Below are 22,165 nucleotides of genomic sequence, written 5' to 3' on the forward strand. Positions count from 1 at the left end.
ATAGTCATGCCACCACCAAACCCAGCTGGATGCTTCTTAAATAAAGTGGATTTTGGAGCTTTTGGGAATGTGATCTGTGCTTTCCCCCTGATGGGAAGAGGCAGAGTGGGCCCCTGCAGCTGTCTGCTAACCTGGCTTTGGAAGGCTGATAGCACGCACTCTTTAACAGCAAGGAGAAGGGTGACACAGAGGGACATGAAGCACAGTCAGTGAAAACCCAGAGACAGATACTGGGGTTCAACCTGAAGGTCAGAAAAGAAAGTGGCCAGCCACTGGCTCTTACCTCTACCTCAGTATGAAAATGGTGATCTTGCCTCCAGGAATCTCAGAATGAGACTGTGTCCCCGAGCTGTCTCCTCCTCTATAATCCTTATAATCCTCTCTAGTTCTGGGATTAAGGGCGTGCACCACTATTGCCTTGTTTCCGTGACAAGCTAGTGTGGCTCCTGGGATTAAAGGTGTATGTCATTGCTGCCTGGTCTGCAAGGCTGGCCAGTGAGGCTGTTTTACTTTTCTTTCTTTCTTTATTTATTAACATACAAAAGAAATGCCAGTACAGTGACAGGCTGTGTTCTAAGACTTTAGGGAACATTTTAAGTCAGGCCAAATATGGAAGTCAAATATTGCCACACATAGAACTGAACCAAAATTATAGTGTGGTATTTAACTGGAAGATCCCAAATTTTCACAACATAAGTACTCAGAATTTGAAATTTAGGATGTAACTTACAATAAAAAAATTAGATTTGTTTACTCATTATCTTCCTCATTAATGGTGTGTGTATGTTGGTGTGCGCGTGTGTATGAGCGTGTGTGTGTGTATTGTGTATTGTGTTTGTGTGCGTGCATGTGTAGGCATACACGTCACAGTGAGTATTTGGAGGTCAGAGAACAACTTATGGAATGTCTAGTCTCTCTTCCCACTATGTGGATCCTTGGGATCAAACTCGGGTTTCCAGGCTTGGTGGCCAGAACCTTTACCTCCTGGCACTAGGGTATATCCTTTTTAAAAATAAGTTTTGAGATAAAATTCATGTAGTTGTTTTTTTCAAGTGTATAATTCAGTGTTTTTGTTTTTAGCATAGTCACAGTTGACCAACCACCCCTAAATTTAGAACATTTTCATGATAGCCCCATAAACGTTATCCCTATTTATAACCATTCTTTATTTTCCCTTAAGCCCCAGTGACCATTCATTTGCCTTTGTGGATTTCCGGTTCTGACATATGTGTTGACTTTTGTGTCTGGTTTCTTACAAACGTATTGTATTTCCAAGGTTAATCTGTGCTAAGTACGTACCAGCACTTCAGTTTTTCAGTCCAAATTTCATCGTATGTATATACATTTTGTTTACTTCTCTCAGGTGACGGCCATCTGGGTTGCTTCCAGGCCTTTCCTATTATAGATAACGCTGCGCCATCACTGACACACCCTGCACAACTGCAAGGGATCAGCCTGGATGTTCTTGAGCAGACGGATCGACACTGGGAATGTTGCACACACACACAGCAGAATTACATCCTGTCATAAGGAAAACAGAACTGGCGGGAGGTGGATGGACCTGCCAATCAGTAAGTGGGGTCGGCCAGGCTCAGAAGGACAAATCACACATGCTCTCTTACACACAGATGCTGGCCTTTGTTAAACATGCATCTTCAGGTGGGAGAAAATAAAGGCAAAGGCCGGGAAACTAGAGGCCCGGGAGACTAAGGGTGGCTCTGAGAAGGGGAGGAGGAGTGACAATAAAGCAGAAGAGGGACTCTGTGAGAGGGGCCAGAGCTGGAGTGTGGATGGGCAGGGATCAAAACAAAATCGTAAGGCAGCTCCATAGGGTCACCTATTGCTTCCTAAGCTGAAGGTTGTCAGCTTCTGTGTTTTCAGCTCTTTGTGCAGACACCTGGGTGTAGATCGCCACATCACGTAACGACTGCTCATTGGGCATCCCGGGAACCGCTCGTCCCAAAGCAGGAGCGTTATTTCCTATCACATTCCAATCTCTTGAAGAAGTCCTGCGCTGCTCTTATTTTAGTTATCCCAGGAAACATAAAGTAGAATTTGTGTAGTTTTAACCTGCATCTCCAATGGCCAATAGTGTTGAGCATGTTTTATACGCTTATTGGACATTTATGGATCTTCTCTGGAAAAAAAAATAAACGTTGACCTTTGTTGGTAGGTTGTGTTTTTGCCAACAAGTTGAAGTTTTTACATATACTTGATTCAATGTCCTCGTGAAACCTAGGGCCACCATCTCTTGTCACTCCTATTTTGTGAGTTGTCTTTCTACTTAGGACAGTTTCACTTTGTGCACCAAAGTTTTTACTTTTGATGAAATCCAATTTGTCTATTATTCTTTCTTTCTGCTTTTTGTGGTTGTACTGTAAGAAACCACTGACTAATTTAGTCACCAGAGTTGATGTTTTCTTCTAAACTCTACAGTTCTGCTCTATGCCCCACTGAGCTTGCATGCTTAGTTAGTTATTTTTGCATACTGTCTGAGGTAGGGGTCTTAATTTCATTCTTCTGCATGTATGTATCCAGTGGTCCCCCACCCATTTGTTAAAAACTTTTTTTCCCACACTGAATGAATTCCAGCACACCTGCTGAGTAGGATATACCTTACAAGTATAAGTGGCTGTTTGACTACAGAAACACATTTTACAATTCATGACATCTCAGATTTGATAAAAATAGAACATTTGCCTCCTGTATAAAAGGTTATGTTTGCATTCTTTTTTTAATGAAAAAATTATTTCTCTCAACAATAGTAATAATCCTTGATATCAATGTGGATAGAAAAAAATCTCCTACAAGTACAAATATAGCCTATGGCAGACACACTAGCTTAAGACTTGAAGGCCTATACACCATCTTTTCTCTATTAAAAAGGAATTAAGGCTACCACAAAAGTAGTAACACAATTATAATGATCATGAAAAATAATCCATTAATTCTCCAAGCCAGGTTAAAGTCTCCTACAAGTTACATTTATTTGACAGTGATAAAATGTCACAAGAGATTGTAGTATGAGCACCAATGGAGTTTAATAAAAAATTGGGGAATTTTTCAGAACACAGATTTAAGTTTGCGTGTGCAGAGTATAAAACAACAGTCAACCCGCCTGCTTGGGATCTGTGTGGAAGTTAGGAAATGCACAAGTCAAGCTGACATTTGTATCCATGTCCTACTGAACGTCCCGATGAAGCCGGTGCTAACAGAGTCGCAGACGACGTACAAACATGGGAGATTTAATAGCTTTTGAAGACTTTTTCCCTGTAAAATGGCTTGTATTTCCACAAGTACAACAGTGAAGAAATAAAATTTTCAATTGGACATGAAATACAAAAGATTTTTACAAATATAACCATAAAATTTAACTGCTTATAACACTATACATGGTAAATACGACCAGCCCCCTAACTTCTAGGTTATTTAATACAGAGAAGCAATCTGTGATCTCAGCTTAAAAGACAGAACATCCCTTTCAACACACGGATTTCTTTTTAGAAAGTTAAGCTGAATTGGAAAATATATTTGTTTTTCCCTCCTGTCTACTAGGGAGTCATGGGGGCAGACACTTGTGAGGACATATTATTAAAAAGACAAGACAGAATGCTGTTTTCCCTCTTCCGCAATGCTTAGCATCTCCTAAAACTATCCCCAAGTTATCTCCCTGGCCTTGAGTACTAATGCGATGAGCGGAGCTGTGTCCTGTGCTCACCACCACGGCGGGAGCTCCAGACCCTTAGTCCAAAGGGCAGAACTATGGGCAGTGAGACTGACAGCCAAGGGAACAGAAGCAGATGTGGCTGGAAATCCAGGTCCTCAGGCTGTCTGTCTGCATCCCACCGTGAGAGGCAAGACTGCATGAAGACAGCACCGACGGCGGTATGACTAGCCACCTCTCGCACACATGCAAAGAACAGAACAGCTCTGGAGGAGGAAAGAAGCTGAGTGAAACCACAAAACAACTTTAGTATACTTAAGTAGAAAACGTGTTCCCTAAACTCTTAAAAGTGTTCAAATATCAATACTGAGCTCCCAAGAACAGAGACTGGTAAGCAAGAGAGGCATCGATGCTTTATGAAGAGTTCCTAACTCTCCTAATACAGTATATGTAATAATTTAAAATAATCTCCCTACTAGTACTGGGTAACAAACTCTACTACAGTCACATTTATGCCAGTCCTGGCATGCTTCTGCACTAGATTAATTGGTCTCCATAATGGAGCCCGTCGCATTTTCCAATGGCTTTCTCCTTTCTCTACACCCTAACCCTGAAAGTCTATAACCAGTTACATCACGTGACTTCCCTGAGGCACAAAGGTACCAAACACTATAATTAACTATTGAGGAATGATATAAATATGCTCTCTGTTTATATTAAAAGATTTTACTTCTTTTGGGCCACAGAAGTGTGTGTGTGTGTGTGTGTGTGTGTGTGTGTGTGTGCGACCCAGAAAGCTTACTACTTCCTCTGCAGTGTGAACTGTAGCCCTTTTTGCAGAAAGCTGAAGGAAATCAGGGAAATGGGGAGAGCTGCAGTGTGCATGGCCCAGCACACGGATCAATAATAACAAAACACTAGAAAAATACTCAGAGCTGTCTCCCATTCGCTCTGAATCTTTTTTTTTTTTTTTGTAATGAAATGTCACAAAGAATGGAAAAAGCTATTATCTATGGAAGCATGTAACTGGGTCTGTACTTCTGGAAACCTATTTGAAAAAGACAACTGGTCAGGCTGAGACCAGGGCGAGCGGTGGGTGATGTCCTTATGTACATGTGGGTGGGTGGGGATTAGGATTCATCCTTTTAAATGTGATGGCGAGTCAACATGAAAACAGAAGCGACCTTGGGGAAGTTTCCTTTTCTCAACTGTATCACACTCTACATGGATAAACTGGTTCTTTATTCTTGAAAACCCTTTTCTCAGCAGAAAGTGATCTATCTTATCACAAGTTGTCCAAGTCAGCACGGCTTCCTTTGCAGGTGACATGGCTGTGTTCCTCACCTGGAAACCCAAGGAAATGATAAAGGTGGCTACTGTCCCCCCCCCGCCCCCCGAGAACTAGTGGCTGAGTCTGCAATCTTGGATTCAAAGGTCAGACGCTTCCCTTGTTTAGGCGGATGCATCATGCGCAGAACAAGCAGACATCTTGACACAGAGGAGTCTGGTATCAGAGTGGAATGTCCTCGAGAAGTATTTTTTTTTTTGGATGGGTGAAATTCAACTTTTCTGGGTTAAGACCCTTCACCTTAGAGGATACTACTAGGAATCAAGAACTGTCAAACTGCCCATATAAAAAGGGGAGGGAAGGAGCGCACCCTTTATCTTTCTCGGAAAGCCAGTGCTTGAAGCTCTGCTGCATCAGATGGCATCAGATGGCAGCCAATGGGTTTTTCCAGAAAGTTCTTTTTCTTTTTTGTTTGTAGGTAGAACAGAGGAAACTAATAGAAAGAAGGTTGTTGTTAGATTTCCACATCATAAATATAATTAAAACAAAAAATACCTCTTTCTACACAGTGGTCTCCCTGGAAAAATAAAGCTATTTTAAAACTGACAGATAAAACCAGCATACTTGGTCCAGGGAGGCAGCAGCATTAGAGAGCAATGTTCCTTTTTGTTTTTAAGAAAAGGTATTCAAATAGGTTTACTTTGCTGAAAATAGGAAAAACATCTGTAAATAGCCAAAATATGGAAAAACCAATTCAAGTATGGACATGGCATATCAGATTCACATAAATTATACATATTTACTAACACTAAACCAGGCAGCTCAAGTCTGTTGACGGTCCATTTAAACAGATGTTAGCTTAACTGAAAACTTTCTCCCTGGGAATGGTGGAACGTAGCTAAGCCTGACGGAGTATCTACACTCTGTGAGCCACATCAATTCTGGCACCAAACCCAGAAAATGAGCATTCAGGAATTATTAATCAACACAAATTAAAACTAACAGAGGGCTAGCACAACTCATGAAATTCTGATTTAATTATTTCTCAGTGACCACTCACTAGCTCTCTCAAAATCAGGAATTTCAAATGATCACAGACATACCCTTGGTGCTCTGTGCATCTAGTGGTCACATTTAAACTTGGTTTGATTTGCAAACATTTTCAAAACATATGGGGCTGCTTCACCTCAAAGGGAAGGGAACCCATGGTGGAAAGGTAGTAAAAAAATGACACTTCCACTGTCTTTTGTTGCTTTGGGGCTCACAAAATTTAGCTTTCTAAAAAAGGACGAGGAAGAGGAAGAGGGAGGAAGGAATACCATGAAGTGTCAACAAGTGGCTTTAGAAGTAAAAGCAGATTTTAAATCTCTCTTGGGTCTTAAGCAATTTGGTATGCAGATAAGGCTGGTATTAGTGGACTCGGGACACGCCCAAAGAGCCTCACAGATGCCACAGCCTTGCGTGGATCCTGACTCCTGACTCCTGCTGCCACCCTCAGCGCGTCAATTTTGAAAAGCTGCTAGATTTTAATTAACCAATCAATCAGTTTTTGATGTGTTAAGATGAAGATGAGAGACAGCCCATATTAAGCAAAAATAAGGGGGCAGATTAAAAGCTTCCAGGAAAGGCTTTGTTTGATATGCTATGTATCTGATGAATGAATGTGTAAATCAATTCTGCTCAAGTTAAAATAAAGTTAACATATGGATATTCTCTTCCGCCCACAGTCAGAAAATAAATGAGAAACAAAGCTGTAGGTTTGAGAACAAGTGCCTTGCCTTGCCCTGACTATGCTTCCTGTTCCCTTGGAGCTTCTGGGAGGCCAACAGCAGGCCCTGATATTGGGTCAGATTCTGGTAGTCCCAGCCACTGAACATCTTGTAGGTGACACCTGTGTCTGCAACACTGCAGGACATCTGCTGAATAAGCTTCTTCTGCACTTGTAAAAAGGATGTAAAACCTTGTCTAAGTTTACAAAGCAAAAAACAAAAAAACAACAAAAAAAACTTGGTTAAACACTCAAAGTTAAAAATAAAACCATGGTAGTTGAAATCCAATTATTACGCAGGTATTAAGGTTTAATCAGGCAGACCTCAATGATGATGCTGCTGTTCCAAGCATGCAAAACACAGTGCTACCTGTCAACTTCTGCCATGTTTTCAACTTCTGCCATGTTTCATAACCAGAACCCCCCTTTTTCCCTAACCCCGTCTGCCTTTCCCTTAACAAAGAGCATTACAAAAAGATAGAATCTAGAGTTAGTGGCAAAATCTTCACAGTAACTTGTTAATAACATGTAGTGGCTGTCCAGGGTGTCAGTCCACTGGACCTTGGAAAATCAATTTGATGCAGTTCTGTTCGCCAACCAGCTGTGTGGCGCAGAACGGACAGGCAGCATGAAATGCATGGGTCCCATGAGGCAGCGGGATCTGAGACCAGTACTTTGCAGACTTCTCTGAACACACGTGTCCACAGGGGGTAAAGGCGTGAGTTGGGGGTCCAGCATCAACATAAAATCCTGCCTCACAGCCCAGCCAGAGGGGGACGTAGGGGCCCACAGTCCTGCACATGGGACACTCCCTCTCATTGGGCTCTCTGTCACTCCGATGGCCCCAGTTGTGGTAGCCGTGCACATGGCCACAGCTCAGGTACGCCCAGGGCTGCTTCTCCTCCACCACCTCCTTCCGATTGATGCTGGGGAAGGCGAGGGTGTTGAGACCCACAGGACACTGGGGTCGGGCGGCATTGATCTCCTGCCGGAGGGCTTCAATGTGTTTCTGAGTCGGAGTGTGAAAAAGGCCATCAGCGGTTCTCCAGAGAAGAGTGGCTCCGCACAGGTCAATGAGGGAGCCGTCCTGAAGGACGTTGGTCTCACTTTCCACCTACAGCAGGTTCAACAGAGGGACCATTAAAAGCAAAATCCTGCAAACTATGCAACAAAGGCATCCCAACCTTCTTTCCTTAAGAAAACAGAATTCACGGGGAGGTAACACATCTGACTAAACAGGATTTGGGAACTGCCACCTCCCCCGCTCCCCGTTCCTCCCACCCACAAGCCTCAATACACACAACAGTCCAGGGTGCAGCACTCTGAGCTTTCATTTTTGATTAATGCAGAGGTTCCTCTAAGATCTCACACATACTAACATTTTCACTTCTGATTTTTCTATGTTGGTAATTCACCCATACACCTTATGGGGGATGACAGGTGTGCTGCCCAGGAAGACCCAAGCTCCTGCAGAGCCGGTGCCACGCTCCAGGAGACCTTTTTGCGACACACACCTTCTCTGTCAGAGGTAGACCTTCCCGAAAAGGCTTGCTTGCACAGGACGCCTGGGCTATGCACCAAGAGCCTGCACAGGTGATTAGCAGCTGAGCAGCAGCAGGGTTGGGCCTCGTCAGCAGGACTCAGCTCACCTCTACTTGTGCCAGATGCACACTAAGGTGTAACGGGAACAAGACTAACAAGGCAAAAATGCACTATTCAGGAGTGGGAGCAGGCGTGCCTGGAGCCCAAGGAGGCCCATGAAGGAAGCACGGAGAGGCTGGCTGCTGACCCTCAGCGGCTGAGAGGGGACTAGGGCTTTGGGCCTGTTACAGACCTGGCTCTGTCCCTTACAGCTGTGTGACCTTGGGGTGGTTCCTGGAGCGTACAGTCCCGGACTACCCCTTTCTTTGGAATGCAAAAGGTGGCAGTGAGGGTTAAATGAGAAAAAGGGAATTCTTGGAAGGTAGAAGGCCCAGTGTGCAGTGAACACTGTTGGTGCTGACCCTTTGATGGGCTGGAGAGATGGCTCAGAGGTTAAGAGCATTGCCTGCTCTTCCAAAGGTCCTGAGTTCAATTCCCAGCAACCACATGGTGGCTCACAACCATCTGTAATGAGGTCTGGTGCCCTCTTCTGGCCTGCAGGCATACATACAGACAGAAATTGTATACATAATAAACAAATATATATATATATGTGTGTATGTATACACACACACACACACACACACACACACACACACACACACACATATAAAAGAAACAGGACAGAAAAGGGTTTTGAAGAACTTTTCTTGAATGGAGATTTGGAAAAGCTGTCAGGAGCCAGGAAGAGGGTGAAAAGACCAGCAGACCAGAGAGGTGTGTCACCCTACGCGTGGAGTGGATGAGAAGCTCCCAGGGCCCTAGGGAACTGAGCAGGCTGGGGAATGCTGGGTGGTGGACAACACAGCATGAGGCAGCAGGCCCAGGCTGGGTGGCTGGGCGGCTGGGCGGGAGGTCTTGGTGCCAAGGGAATCAGTGTGTCTTTTGGTACCTCCCACCTAACTCTAGAGCAGGTGGGCTGGAGGGGTGCAGGGCGGTCGGCACAGGTTCCTTCTCTACGCAGTGTCTGTGGCAACAACATATGAGACCCAAGAGTTCTACGATTTTGATTTAAGGAAGAAAGGTGTCCACATTACCTACAGATCTAAGACACGTTACTGATAGGCATTAATTTCAAAATGAGTCTGTCTGGGCTGGGAAGATGGTTGGTTGGGGAAGAACTTGCTCTGTAAAGAAGCCAGGTGTGGTGTTGTATCCTTGCCATCTCAGAGACAAGAAGATCCCTGGGCATCACTGGCTAGCTACCTTAGCCTACTGGGCAAGGTCCTGCCTAAAACAGGTAGGCAGTGCCTGAGGAACAATCCCAGAGGTTGCCCTGTCATCTCTGTATGCACATGTGAATACATACATATACACACATGCACGCACTACCCCCACCAATACAAGGCATTTTTGGAGTCATTTCTTTTTGGCAACTTTAGCAAAAGTCTATGCACACACTGCTGCCTAAACCATATGGCCATAATCAGAGAGGATAAGAAACCCACCTGGTGACATGTGCGCTGGACAATCTTGCCATGGGTCTCAGGGTAGCTTTACTTCATTTTTTTTTTTCCTGCAGCAGACTGAGTGCAGGGCCTTGCACAGGCTAGGTAAGAGCTGTATTACTGAGCTATCTTCCTACTCCTTGGTTTTTGACACAGGGTGCCAGACCCAGAACTCAATAATTTTCCTAACGCCACCCCAGCTACTGTGCCCAGCTCAGCCTGCGGCTTCTATTCACACTGGCAGGCAAGCGCTCAAGTGTGAACCAGTTCAGGTCAGCACCAAGCATAGGCTTTCGTGATGCAGCATGGAGTGGAACGCACGGCAGGAGCTAGACTCTCAGCTGCGGCCACTGTCTGGCTTAGTGACCCGTCTACAGAGCTAAGGTGAGTGACTGCTTCCTTGGGGACTATGCTGCAGGGGGAAGGAGCTGAGCCATGGGAAGAATAGCTAACGCAGTGTCTGTACCCGCTGTCGTCCCCTTCACTGCTGTAAGAACTAGTCACAGGTCTGCCCACCCAGGCCAGCCGTGTGTAAAACTACTGGGTCATCAGAATCATTTCTGTAAAGAAACTGTTCTCAGACTCCCTTTTCCATTTATAATTTCTCGAAAAGTATTTAAATAAAGCAGCCTTGACCTGACCTTTTCCTGTGTATTCATAAGAGACACTGCGACAAGGCAGCCTTGCTGTTAAGATGGGGGTCCTCCCCTGCCCCTAGAGGGTGTGAATCAGAGATAACAGGGATTCCTTAGAAACAAATCTCAGGCAGGTGTAGGGCAGCCAACCACTCACTGGGTCCGCGTCCTCTCTCCATTCTAGAAACATGGCTCGCTGCAGCCCACAGACACACCCTCTGCTCCGTGTGCTCTTTTCCATAATCTAGAAAAGGGCCCTGTTCCCTCCTCCTAGCTTCTGTAGCAGAGCAGGAGTAAAGGCGAGTAAGTCTTTCAAGCCTGTCCCACAGGCTACCACACAGACAGAAGCCTCAGACTGCCGCTTAGGACCAAGACAGGCGCCAGAAGCACCTGTTTTAAGGCTTGCCAACGACACTTAGGAGACGCCAGCATGCCGATGTATATAGTAGTGACTTCAAGCAAAGTATTCTATCTTTATCCCTGGTGAACAATACCTAGAACCCTATTAATTTCTAACCATGAAACTAAGGGGGTGAAAATGCCAACTTAGCTATTTCTTAGTTTTAGAAAATTTAGATCTTTAATATAAAAATTTCACCCACTGTCTCCCACTGCTCAGGATTCTTCTGAATTAGTAATAAATGTAATAAAGGATCCTGTTCTTAAGACAGGATAAAAAGTAACACACTTCTACACAGGAATGGCCAGCTATAAAGACAGGACCCATTCAAGTCTGGAGTTTATGGAAATCTGTTTCTGGATCAGAGAATGGCACACTCCACCCTGCAAGAAGGTTCTGAGCTTTATCAGTGGGAAGGTGATGGCCGCCGTGAAGATGGCCGCCGTGAAGATGGCCCCCGTGAAGATGGCCGCCATGCCGATGGCCGCAGTGAGGCATTTGCACTTTGGCGCACTTCCCAGAGCAGAGTCCACTCACCAGTTTTCCCCTCTGCTGGGCCGACCTGGTCTCTCGTAAGGTGTACACGTCTCCACAGACAGAGATCTCTCTCCAGACTCCCGGCTGGGACTCCTCTGTGAAGCCCCCTCGAGGGTGCATCACCAGAACACCATTGGTGGTGAGCCCGTCCATGTGTCCATCAGGGTTTTTCCATTTTGCTGCCTTTTCCTGGAAAATAAAACCACAGACCAGAGAAAGTGAAAGTGACACTCAGAGGGGACTCCAGACTCTCCTTAAAATACAGTGGAAAGCTAGTCGGGCACTGGTGGCGCACACCTTTAATCCCAGCACTCAGGAGGCAGAGGCAGGCGGATCTCTGTGAGTTCGAGACCAGCCTGGTCTCCATAGCGAGTTTCAGAACAGCTAGGAATACATAGAGAAAAGGCATTTCCTTTTCTATTTAGAGCTGTAACTGTAGGATCAGTGTGCTGCTCTGACAACAGGAGAGACGCTAAGTTGTCTGAAGCTACACATTACCTTCCCCTCAGTTTCGCACTCCGAGACCGCCTACCCCTCTGTCAAGCCTGCTCCTAAAAATGTTACAAGCACTCATTACCCGGACACCGAAGGAAAAACAATATTCTAAACAGTACTTTTTGTTAAAGGTACAAACTTAAAAAGATTAAGCCAATAACTTGGGGGCCAGTGTGTTTCCACGCAAACAGATGTCTATTCCCCAGGAGATGGTCGCAGTGATGGGACAGACATTCTTGCTTGCCACCCTGCTGATGCCCCTCTCCTTCCCTGGTAGAACTCATGTTCTGTCTACGTGCCAGGGCAGGAAGGATGGGGTCCTGCTCAGTGTAAACCCACAGGAACAGTCCCAAGCTTCCCAAAGCCTGGTGAAGGAGACGGGATGTGCCTGCGGGGAGGCGGCTTTGCCCCGGAAGAAACAGAAGCACAGAGTCTCACGGCCTCCCTCCTCTTCCTCCGGGAGCTGCCCCATGAAGCAGATGTCGGGAAGCTCAGGAGCAGGTGCACACTCAGGAGCAGTCCTCCCCTCGCCAACCCCCCAGGTGGCTGGTGTACCAGGAGAGGCAACGGGCAAGACAGAGAGAACTGGTCCCAGATGTCCCATGCATCAACCAGTGCTCGACTGGCCTCCCTCAGCACTTCCTGCCATGTGGGATAATGTATTTTTAATTACTCTTTAGGTCACAATGGACACTTTTCTCTCTGCAGCCAATATTCTGAAGCAAAAGGTATTTTTATTAAGAAAGAACAGTCACTAACACTTTTGGAGTTTGTTTATGAGGCAGGGCTTTTTGTTCCGTTACCACATACCACGTCCAGTATGGAACAGAGAGCAAACACGCCCCCTTCAACCAACAGTCAAGTCTCCTCTGAGCTCTAAATGTCTACATTTGGCCACTTACTTTTCCCCTTGACATTTCTTCTCAAATTCACCATAAATGTATTATAATGTTAACAAGTACTTCTTTAAAAATCAGTACAGCATACATTATACTTGATACAGCAGGAACAAGGGCAACATTAACTGAGTGGTCTGCAGAGTCTTTCTTTTGATTGAGACATGGTCTCTCTAGGTAGTACAGGCACAGGCTGGCCTTGAATCTATAACCCTCATGCTAGCCCTCCTGAGTGCTGGGTACATATGACCAAGCTTCAAGTTACCCTCAGGCTTTTACCACCATCTTTTCAGGCTGGCTTCTGAAAACATAAACTTCAAAAATCTCACCACAGCTGCTACACAAAGCAGTTCCCTCCCAGCTGAAGCGACCGTCACGGGAGTGGGTGGGTTTTGAGGCCAGAACGGCCTGCAGTACTTACTCCAAGAAAGATGTTTTTAGAGGAGTCGAAGCCAGCCGCGAATATGCGTGCTGTGTATGGTTCGCTCCTGTCACACACGATCCTGCAGGCGAACCTGGAGATGGTGCTCTGTGTGATCTGGGCATCATCGTTCTGGCCGCCGGAAACGGTGTCGGTAACCACGAAGTCGATAGGGCTTTCTGTTGATCTGCCCACCTGAATAAACCAACACTCTCATGACTCACATGAAAAACACCAGGCTCTGAGGTGTATTCACGGGACTGGGAGTCTAGAACCCTGTCCATCGTGTGCCCTTCCTTCCTACCCAAGAGAGAAAGTTCAGTACACAACCATCAGGTCTTTTAAAAAACCCACTTCATTTTATCATGGTACCAACACTTAATGAGATTGCACCCCTCCCCCATCAGATGTGTATATGCATGCGTGTGTGCGTGTGTGTGTGTGTGTGTGTGTGTGTGTTTGTGTGTCCCCATGTGCATATACAACCTTAAATGTCATCTTTAGAGATGCTGTGACTTCCTTTGAGACAGTCTTTCATTGGCCTGTAGTTCAGTAGGCTGCAGTGAGCCTATTTTCACCTCTCCCATTCCCCAGCACTGAGACTACTAGAGGAGGTTCTGGGACTTGAATTTAGGTCTTCAAGCTTGAGAGCCAAGAAGTTTGCCAATTTGAGCTAACTCCACAGCCTGAGATGGGCATATAAAAACGCTCAACACTACAGGTATAATGCTAGTGTGTGTGTGTGTATTACACCTGTGTGTGTGATATATAGGTATAGGTATATATAATGCTATACAGCATACGCCTAGATCTTATACATTTTAACTGAAACTTTATGACAGTCTGTTAATCCACCAATTTTAAGTATTACGAGAAAGCTCCTGTTTCCTATTCTGGGAAAATGACGTTAGATTTTTCTCTCTTGGTTCCAGTTGGAGATACTACTTTTACAGCAGATCATTCTTTGTTTTCTATTTCCGGAGGAAGCAAACTTTTAAAGAAACAAAGGAACTCTTTACTTGCTGGACTCCCTAAGTCAGTCAGTCCATGACTCACAGCACTGAGCAAACAAAGCCCTTGCGTGGGATGGTGGGAAAACAGCAGCTGCCGCTGTTCAGGGAAACTAAGGAGAACATGAGGGCTTCTCTGAGTTAGTCCAGCGTTTGAAATGTGAGTGAAGGAAATATTTAAAAGCTAGACTTAGCACCTCATGTCGGAATCATAAAGGAAACCTCTCTATGAAAGTCTGAAAGTTGCTACCAATATTATAGTGGCTTCCTTTCCTTGGTGAGATTTCAAAGCTCCCAGGAGATTGTAGTTCACTACGATCTTAGAGTTTTAACAGCCTTTCCTGTTTAGTAGATTCCACTAAAACAAGCCCTACTTCCTCCAGCGAACCAGAAGACACATTTGCTTATGAATAAGAAAATCCTCATGGGATGGGATATTAAACACTTATATACTAATGCTCCCTATGGTCTGCCCAGAAGGCAGAGACAAACATGGCCTTCAATCAAAACCATTTACATGAAGATGAAGAATTCCTTACTAAATATGCCACTAATGCCCTTGCCTGGAAACAAAGACTGATTCCTGCCAGTGGGAGGAACACATGGGCCTTGACATGTATGCACATAAGGCTATGAAAATCAATTTCCAAGGTGTTTTTATTCTGATACTGAATTCTGTCTGAAAAGATAAGCAATGTAAAAAACATGACTTTTTAAAAAATTCAAATGAGTAGAGAGATCTTACATCATCTAGCTCTGCATGCTTCCCAGAAGTGCCATTAATTTCCTTTGCAAATTTCTCCTGTATGTTCCCACACACAGACTACCCCCATAAAGCCAACAGCCAAGAGACGCCTATTTCCTCTTGTTTTTCAATGGCCCTTAATTCCTTGTTCTGATGAAACGTGCCTAGAATGAACGAAGTGACAGGCTACACTGAAGCTCACCAATTTAAGCAGATGAATATTGCTTAGCCATATGCATGTCAGGCTTAGGAAACACATAACTTGCTTAAAAATGCAACATAAAAATCTAAGTTAGAGATCCCATAAAACCATACCACATATTCATCTTTATGAAGTTGTACAACCTTCCCTCTGCTGGATCCCTTTTCAAGATGTAAACTTGAACTCAGCTCTACTGAGAAAGCTTTGAGTCTCTTTTTAAACTTGAAATTATTTATTAATAAATTTAAAAGTAAGATTTACATATACATCGCTCAAAATAAAAATGTACAAAAGCATAGAATGAAAGTACATCTCCTTTCTTTTTAGAAACATATATTCTACATGTTATTTGAGTTTCTTTTTTTATATATTGTATACAATGCGTTTTGGTTACACCCAGCCTCTATTCCTCTCCGGGATGCCTCTCCAAATCCTACTCCCAGCTTGTTATTTCCCACCAGTGCACTGGTGTCGGGCACAGTCCACCCACCCGCCAGCATCCACAACCTCAAAGAGCTGTCAAGTGCTCCTCGGTGAGGGTGGGGCCTTGTCAGCCTCCCCCCACCCCCGCCCCGCTGGACCAACTCTCTTCATCTTGTGTGGATCCTGGGAGGCAAGCTCTACATGTCCTTCTTTTCTGAAGCTTTCACCTTTTTAGGGGAAGGGTCACAAATGTTGCAAATATTTAATAACTATAGAAGCATAAAAAGGAGAAAAGGAGTCTTCTTCAGACTCAGCAGCATTTTCACCCTGAACTTTATTCCAGAAGATGTTTAGGAGTGGAGTAAACGTGAGAAGCTCGTATCTCCCTGCTCACAAAACCCGAATAAAGCCCGTGTCCCACGTTCATGCATCTCGCTAAAAGCGAGCGTTCTTCTAAGACGCCACACAGGCCCACATCCTGGCCCCCCACCTCACGCCCACAGCAATTCCTTCCCTCTAGGAGTGCCACACTGTGACTTTACCTAAGTTACTAAATTCATTTAGGATCATTTATTTTAAGTCACGCTCTTATGTGGCTGGTCACATAGCGACTTACCACGTCACCTCCATTTGCCTCTAACCTCCAAAGTGTTCGACTTTCTCCTTTAAGACACAAGCTTCAGCTTGCTTTTGCCAGCAAAGAAATTTTGGCCACTTTCTTATTGGAAACCCAGCTGGTGTGGGAAACCTGCAGCCCGTCCTTTCTTCTGCGGCCAGTTCCACATTTCCTAACAGGCAGTTGTGTAGACAAGCGGAGATGCCTCTAAATCTCATTTGACAGTTAAGTGGTACACAAGCCAAGATGCTTCTAAATTCATCTGCTATTCATAGAATGCTGGCTTTCAGAGAGTTACTGTAGTGAGAACTTCACTCACCGGACTCGAAATTTTATATAGAATCCAAGTTCATTTGTTGAATGCCAGTGGAGCCCAGGAAGACAGTGCTGAAGCGGCACAAAGGCCTCTCCCGTCTTCCTCTCCCTTCCTCTACACACTTTATTTTCTGACTTTTTTTCTTTGGCACAGTAGAGTGTCTCCCCTAACCTGCACTTGCTCCTTCATTTGGGATCATGGCCACTCTGGGGCACCTGTCGCCCTACTCCGCACGGCAATGGCTGTCCTCAGACTTCGCTTTGCTCCAAGGCCACATGGTCGCTCTGTGTAATCTTGTCAATGGAGCTTGCAAGCACACCGCAAGTCCTTCCACTTTCCCTGTGTGGCTCCAGCTACCATCACCATATACAAGGATTCTAGTTTATATTCCTGCTCCTCCTTCTCTATCCATCTGCTTAGTCTATCTCCCCTCACTTCCTTTCTGGAAGCGCCCATTCCAGTCTGGGGCTCTGGTAACTCGCTGTCGACCTGGAATGCCTGCTGATGGGTAGTCTACCTGTCTGGTCTCATAGATAATGTACAGTGTTAGCGGTAAAAGGGGACTGCATATGCCAGGCAGGCTGAGCTACAGTCCTAGCGCTCTACCCTGTGACCAGGCAAGTATCTGGCATAGTAGATGCACTGTGTGTGTGTGTGTGTGAGTGTGTGCATGTGTGCGCACGTGAGTGTCTGCATATGATACTGAGGAAGAGACCTGGTCAGTCATCCTCATCAACTTAGACCATGAAACCCAATATGGAAAGATCAAGAGAACCGGCATATAGGGGCTGCCCATGCATGCTTTAGCATTGCAGGGCTTAAATTTCATTCAACTTCATATATTTGATGTATATACAAAGATGATAAAGGACTCTAATGGTGACCAACTCTGCTCGCATGCGCGCGCGCACACACACACACACACACACACACACACACACACACACACACACGAGTACAAGACATTTCCAAGAACAATAATTTAACATGGAGGTATCATTAATGTTTTTTAAACTAAACTGATGCCAATGAAGTGCTATGTCTGAACTATAGTCACGTCATAGTCAGAGTGCACTCGGGACTTTGTCCCATCTGAGGGACACTGCATGGCATCTGCCTCTTCCTTTGATTCTCTCACATTCTATGTTTTACTCTCTTGCTGAGCGTTTCCTTCTTTATTTCTTCATTTATTCCAGCTCTAGAAAGCAATTGCCACCATCTTGCTTGTGTATGTGAATTCAGACTCTGCCATCCTTAAATCTAGCCCTGACGGCTCGCCCTGATACTCTACCACTGCACCTGAAACGCTGATGTCAAGCTAACAGGGACACTGCAGGGCACAGCCTTCAAGGCTGAGGCTCATCCTTCGGACAGCGAATGTTTGCCAGCGGGATCTGAACATACAAGCTTGTTAAAAGGAGAAAAAGTTGGGCATGGTGGTACATGCCTTTAATTCCAGCACCCGGAAGGCAGATGCAGGTGGATCTCCTGCCTAGTCTACAAAGTGAGACCCTGTTCCAAAAACAAAATAAAACAAAACAAAACAGAGCCCAGCCAGTCTTTAACACAATGCTTTGTTTACTACTGTAGACAGTGATAGAAGCTATCACCCAATGTCACTTCCCTTTTGTTTTTATTTTATTTTGGATATAAAAAATTTAACTAAAATACAAATTTTGTTTTAGGTTTTATGGGGATGTTAGGATTAGGACTTTTTAAAGATTTTATTTATTTATTTATTTATTGTATATGAGTGCTCTATCTGCACGCATGCCTGCATGCCAGAAGAGGGCGCCAGACTCTATGGTTGTGTGAACAATGTGGTGGCTGGGGATTGAATTTAGGACCTCTGGAAGAGCAGTCAGTGCTCTTAACTGCTGAGCCATCTCTCCAGCACCCAAGGATTAGAATATTTTAACTTGAGCTATTTATATAATGATTACTTAATTTAAAAAAGTCCTTGAAAATTTAATCATTTAGAATTTTATAGTGTTAGTTCTGAGACAGTTTTCTTCCTCAGAATGCTACTTACAACAATTTTGATCTTAATTTTTAATATGATAGCTATAAAGATAATTAAGTATTTCTTCAAAATGTTGAGGACAGCTCTGATGAAGGATGTCTCTTCTGCTGGTCAGAGCTGTTGAGGCTCATGGGAGCCCTGGGTCTTTCTGGTCTACCCACTCAATTCATGCTCAAGTGTGCACTCACCTATGTTTTTCTTGTTAGGAAATGTAATTCTTTACCACATCTGTGGTAAAGTCATGCTTCATATTCCTTAATTATTTATGTATAAACTAGTAGCTATGTGGTTTATGCATAAATAAATGGTTTACGTCACTGGTGCTGCAGCAACTCTGCCTGTGGAGGTCACTCACGGTGCTGTTCAGAAGCCACTTCCACACATGGCGCTCTGTGCTCTGTTTCCAATTAGCAACAGGAATGAGTGCTCTGCCATGAGCTAGTCCGTGTTGAATAATCTTAAATAGAGTTGTTGGCTATCTGAGGTTCTCATTTGGACAGCTGTCCCTGTTTTGCTCTTGCTCCTTTCGTAGAGTCTGGGGAAATGGTTAATCCAGGAAGGGAATCAACCTGTGGCACCTGGATTTGCTGTCTCAAGTCCCCACTTCACCTTTCAGGTTTCTGACATTCATAAAGAAGCTACACTGAAACACAAATCCTGCTGCCTCGTTTGCTAACCAAAATCCTTCCCACTCTAAGACATGACACCATCTTAGCTTTGCTGCAGGGCCTCTGTTTCTTCATTCTGCCCTCACTCTGTCCATGGATGTGCTCCCCATACTTAAGTGCAGGGCTCACCTCCTGGGCTCAGGTCTGACTTCTGTCTTCACAAGTCCACATTAAAACTTTCTTTTTAAAAAAATTTATTTATTTATTAAGGATTTCTGCCTCCTCCCCGCCACCGCCTCCCATTTCCCTCCCCCTCCCCCATCAAGTCCCTCTCCCTCATCAGCTTGAAGAGCAGTCAGGGTTCCCTGACCTGTGGGAAGTCCAAGGACCGCCCACCTCCATTCAGGTCTAGTAAGGTGAACATCCAAACTGCCTAGGCCCCCCCAAAGCCAGTATGTGCAGTGAGGACTACTGAAAACTTTCCATTGTTATCTAGGAGGTGGTGGCGCACGCCTTTAATCCCAGCCCTCAGGAGGCAGAGGCAGGCGGATCTCTGTGAGTTTGAGGCCAGCTCTGGTCTACAAGAGCTAGTTCTAGGACAGATAAGACTGTTACACAGAGAAACTCTGTCTTGAAAAAAACAAAACAAAAACCAAAAGAACAACTTCCTGTTGTTTCTTAAGTATTGAATCTTGGGTGCATTTTCTAAGTCTTTTCTTTTCAGATGATGTTTTCTTCTCTCTACTGCTTTTGTTTGGTTCATCCCCAGACTCTGTAATATGCTTCTGATTCTTCCTACACTCATACTTTTTTAAAAGTCAAAAACGCTTTTTAGAGATAAGCACTTACTAATTTCACTATAAATCATATTGTCCTAAACTTGATTAAGAAAGTACTTAGGCCTTACATTTTCTAGAAGGTGTTGGCCACATCACATATGTTTTTTCATACCCTGTTCCAATTATTTCTGGAAGCCTCTAATATTTTTATGTCTTCTTTGGCTTGTGCTATTTGAAAAATTCTTCTTTTACTTTATTTTAAAAGAGGCTGCTTTACTTTTTTGTCTATTGTTAGTATAATCTTTTATTGCATTAAGATTGATGAATAACAATGAACTTGAGGGAGAGTCGGGATGAGTATGTGGGAGGGCTGAAGAAATGGGAGGGAGAAATGCGGGAATTAATACAATCTCAAAAGCAAACGAGAAACAACCAAAATTATCTGAGGACACAGAGTACAATTCCTCTTACCCTTTAGAATGGGAGGGATTTTTTCTATTATTCTCACCTCTTTCCCCTGGGCATGACTGAATGGCACTGGGGCACATGTTCTGGCTGCATGGCAAAATACACAAGCAAAGGGAAAAGCAAGAGTTCTCATTAAAGACGACGTATTACCTGGAACATGTCCGTGTCTTTATCGTGTGTGTACTCCACCACCACGGTCTGGTTCCTCGACAGAGTGTAGGATATGCTGTGCTGGCCTTTGCAGCTGATAGCCTAATTGTGAGAGGAGAAAAAAAACTCATTTAAATCTCATCCTAGCGACTGATCACAGTTCTGTTCCAGCTCACAGCCACCTTTCTACCAGGAAAACCCAGCATTGGCCAGCATTGGTCAGAGCTGTCCCCACACTCAGTCCTAAAATCCAGAGGAGTGAAAATGTAAAATTTGGGAAGCTTTATCATATACTCTATACATGTGTAAGAAAAATAAGTTTATTTGCAACACTTGATTTACTTATACTGTCAGAAAATATATACATTCTCTTTATCACCAAACTTAAGCGACTGAACTTTTAGACTAACTATAGTGATTTCTTTAAAAATTTTAAATTTCCTTCACACACTGGGTAAATTAATAGTGTTTTGTCTCATTGCTTCCTCTCTTACAGGGATTATAAACACACTAAAAAAGTCATTGAAAAGACTATTAATATCTTGCAAAGATGTCTACGTGACAATATAATGTTCTAACCCATGCCAGCTATATCTACACAGGGTTCTGCATCTCAGTTATATCTTGCATAAGCAATTGCTGGGCTCATACATTTTCTATCTTTCAAAGCAGGACAGCAAGATTAGGCTCCACACTACTGAGACTCTGTTGAGAGATGGAGGTAAGACGGTGAGCCTGAGGTCAGTCTGGGCAAGAGAGAGCATCCACCTCGACAGTAAGGCCAACCCACTTGTAATTTTCTGTTTCTTTTCTTTTTTACAATTAATAAAGCCAGTGCTCTTTTTCAAATAACCTAGGAGTAAGACACGATACCGCTAATATCGTCTCCATCATGACATGTTTGGACACATTTTAAATTGTAATTAAATGCTCTTAATGCTTCTAAATTAACGGGCAAATCAATTTAAATTATACTCCAAATTATTTCAATTACATGTTCTATAGTACTTTTATTTATTGTACTCTACTTTTATATTAAGTGCAATAAATAGAACTTTAATAAGCCTCTCTAGTAAACATTCCTTGAAGGAAGGCATTGTCTGAGAGCAGGAAAATCTTCTCCAGTTCTGGACACACACAGCATGTTAACTCAGAAGGCTCAGAGCATCTCTGTTTGAGTACAACTGCTCAGAGCAATGAGCAGCAGAGAACGCTGTGGCCATGAACCTGGTGAACCTCGCAGATCCTGAATAACTTCTACTAAGGTACTCCGCGGTTGATCCTTTATCTCTTTATTAAGTTAACGCAGTTATTAAAGGCAGCAGAGCTCTTTAATATAGCCAGAAATCTCAAAAACACTTCTCACTTAATGCCACCAAGTATGTCTTCTAAATCTTCACTGGTTTGGTCAGTTAAATTCTAACTTAAGGTGAACAATGTTCTATTTAAGTTCAATTAAAGTTTCCTTATTAGTTTGGGAGACTTGTTTAACCATATTGCTAGAGAAACACCCCTCCCCATAATGGACACATACAGATGTGTTCGTACATTTGCACAAGGTCAGAGAAGTCAGTATCTGAGGTGTCTTTCTCTCTTAAATTCCATCTTACTTTTGAAAAAGGGTCTTGGACT

At 44.0% G+C, this 22,165-nt stretch overlaps 1 protein-coding gene across 1 annotated transcript in view; it reads right to left on the minus strand.

The window, feature by feature from the left end:
* Positions 1-2,783: 2,783 nt before the first annotated feature.
* Peli2 (pellino E3 ubiquitin protein ligase family member 2) overlaps positions 2,784-22,165 on the minus strand; it is a 142,406-nt gene continuing 123,024 nt past the window's right edge. The window contains exons 3-6 of the mRNA XM_013355215.2: positions 20,534-20,635; positions 13,194-13,388; positions 11,382-11,570; positions 2,784-7,834 (exon numbers count right to left, since the gene is read on the minus strand). Coding sequence (XP_013210669.2) covers positions 7,268-7,834; positions 11,382-11,570; positions 13,194-13,388; positions 20,534-20,635 — 1,053 coding nt within the window. The 3' untranslated portion in view covers positions 2,784-7,267. The remainder of the gene's footprint in view (positions 7,835-11,381; positions 11,571-13,193; positions 13,389-20,533; positions 20,636-22,165) is intronic.

Source organism: Microtus ochrogaster, unplaced genomic scaffold (genome assembly GCF_000317375.1).
Source record: "Microtus ochrogaster isolate Prairie Vole_2 unplaced genomic scaffold, MicOch1.0 UNK105, whole genome shotgun sequence".
Classification (NCBI taxonomy): Eukaryota; Metazoa; Chordata; class Mammalia; order Rodentia; family Cricetidae; genus Microtus; species Microtus ochrogaster.